Source organism: Galeopterus variegatus, unplaced genomic scaffold (assembly GCF_000696425.1).
Source record: "Galeopterus variegatus unplaced genomic scaffold, G_variegatus-3.0.2 Scaffold8114, whole genome shotgun sequence".
NCBI lineage: Eukaryota > Metazoa > Chordata > Mammalia > Dermoptera > Cynocephalidae > Galeopterus > Galeopterus variegatus.
Window position 1 is genome coordinate 5,986 of NW_007734225.1, and position 2,543 is coordinate 8,528.

The window sequence follows — 2,543 nt, forward strand, 5'->3', positions numbered from 1 at the left end:
CTTCAAAATCCCTCAATTTGGAGATCTGCCTAGTTCAGAGTCCACTAAAAAGGATTTTTCATATACACTATATGGCACTGGCCAGCTACATAAGCCACCTGCAGGGGAGAAGACATAAAGAAAATTTGCCTTAAGAAGAAAAAGAGAATTTGATTAGTCAAGGAATTCTTTTTTCCTAGGGAGAATTACTAAATACTGGGGTCCATTAATCCATGAAACCTCCTTCCTGCAGGAGTTTTTATGTTTTGCCTTATCTACAATGGGTTAGGTATGGTGTTGCCTGAAGCTTCCTAGGAACAGGAAAATAAAATAAAATTTTTTATCAAAGGAAATGTTAAATAGTTCCCTAAGGCCTTACAGAGATATTTTAGATTCTCAAGGAAAACTGTAATCTTTTCTAAGATGGTTGTGACTAGTAACATTTAATAGCCTTCTTGTGTTTTAGAAAATTGGAAAATTAGCTGGTATATATCCAGCATAATGCTAGATACACAGTCACCTGATGTATACAACTGTATGATGGTCTTTAAACTTAACATCAGGGCTGTATATTAGTGGAAGCTACACCTAACTCTCCCTTTCAAAATTTACACATACCAAGTCAGTGTATAGTCTGAATCTCTGTTTAAGAAGAATTTCTTTGTTCAGTTGCTGGAGCTTCTTGTTTAATTTTGATTGTAATTCCTTCTAGGACATCCCTATATGTTCTGGAAAGTCAGAATTAAATCATAGTTTAATTTACCAGGTTTAATTTATTAATATTCTCTGCATTCATTTTAATCTTTTTTGTTTTAGTTCTGAGCAAGACAAAGAAGAATGGATCAAGGTAAGCCTGTTTCTATTTTCATTTTTGTTTTTTGGTAACTTTTCTATATGTACACAAATGTGCACTTATTGTTTAATGTATAAACATCAGAATAAGTTCATTTAATCTTTAAGGTGATTCCTATCATAGATGTTTAATAAGGTATATTTATTAACTTGCATGTGAAACTTTAATGTGTGCTTTGAACTTCATTTATATTTTAGGCCCTTCAAGAAACTATTGATACTTTTCATCAAAGGCATGAAACCTTCAGAAATGCAATTGCAAAGGATAATGACATTCACTCAGAGGTTTCTGTAAGTTGAATTAAATTCTTAACTTTAAGCTCTTTTATATCTCTTTGCAGTTGCAAAAGATCTAATAATTTTATTAGCCAGTCTTTTCCCCTTGCAGTGCGAGAACTGGCTGTTTAGACAGAATCTCATTCCTTCATAGATGAATACAAAATAGTGGGTGCTTTTTTATACTGCTTAAAGTTCTTTGAACCTTGTATCTCTTTACCTGGGTCTTGAGTTTCAGAACATGGTTTGACCAATGTTATTAAAGTGCTTTTAAATAAGCTAAATAATTAAAGGAAGGTACAATATTTTCTATTAAAATTATATCTCTTTCCTTTTTAGACTGCTGAACTGGGGAAAAGAGCCCCAAGATGGATCCGAGATAACGAAGTGACGATGTGTATGAAATGCAAAGAGTCTTTCAATGCATTGACGAGGAGAAGGCATCATTGTCGAGCATGTGGACATGTCAGTGAGATTTCTTGGTCATTGAGGTTGCTTCACATTATATAAGTCATGTAAAATCATCAACTTGGAAAAGACAAAAAAAATTTTTTTGTTGGCAGCTTATTTTGGTGCCAACAATGTGCGAGCCTTTAGCTGGGCCCTGGAGAAAAAATGGTAAACAAAATGATCCCTGGCTTTACAGAGCCACAGTGCAATTGAGAAAATAGACAAGTAATTTCAAATTACTATAGATGGAATAAGAAAGGAATCCAGAAGCTAAAATGGAGAGTATAAGTAATGCAGGGAAATTCAGAGCCAATTTTAGTTAGAAAAAGGAAGACGAATCTGAAGGGTTAGTATTTTAAAAGGTGAGAAAGAACTAATCATAAGATAGGAGACAGGAGGAACATTTCGGACAGTGACTGCGTATGCAAAAGTCCTGAGGTAGGAAAGAACGTGGTCTGTTCATGAGATTGCCAAAAGATCTGGTGGCATAAGAAGTGTTTAGGAAGATAAATAATGACCAAAGGTGTGATGTCTTGGAAAAGAGAACAGATAGAACCCACAGTGTAAGTGGAAGTTCTGGCTTTTGATAGGGAAAGAGAAACTTCCTGCATTATATCAGAAGGAAAGAAGAAAAAGATGGGTGCAAATGTAGGCAGTTTGGGTGTTTTGTTTGTTTGTTTGTTTGTTTGGTGGTGGGAAATGAGGGAGTTCAGGTCCAATGTCTGTATTTTCATTGAAGAATGAGGCAGAGTCATCAGCTGAGAGTGAAGGGGGAAGGAAAAGGAGACTCAAGAAAGAGGACTAAGTATGAAATAGTTTTCTCTGAGCAGAGAAGAGTGAGCCTGTCAGAGAAACGAAGGTGGACCAGAGGCCCATTTGAAGTTTAAGGTTATGAGTTTAAAGGGACACTAGTCAATGGCAATGATTTTTTTCTAACAAGATTCAGCAACTCAGGATAGAGAAGGCAAATGGTGGGGTTCATCCAG

At 35.5% G+C, this 2,543-nt stretch overlaps 1 protein-coding gene across 1 annotated transcript in view; it reads left to right on the forward strand.

Annotated features, from left to right (window-relative positions):
- Positions 1 to 2,543, forward strand: part of FGD4 (FYVE, RhoGEF and PH domain containing 4) — a gene marked incomplete at its 5' end in the record, with an annotated part of 19,736 nt that overhangs the window by 3,448 nt on the left and 13,745 nt on the right. The window contains 3 exons of the mRNA XM_008592631.1: positions 796 to 826; positions 1,030 to 1,122; positions 1,447 to 1,572. Of these exons, the coding sequence (XP_008590853.1) occupies positions 796 to 826; positions 1,030 to 1,122; positions 1,447 to 1,572 (250 nt within the window). The remainder of the gene's footprint in view (positions 1 to 795; positions 827 to 1,029; positions 1,123 to 1,446; positions 1,573 to 2,543) is intronic.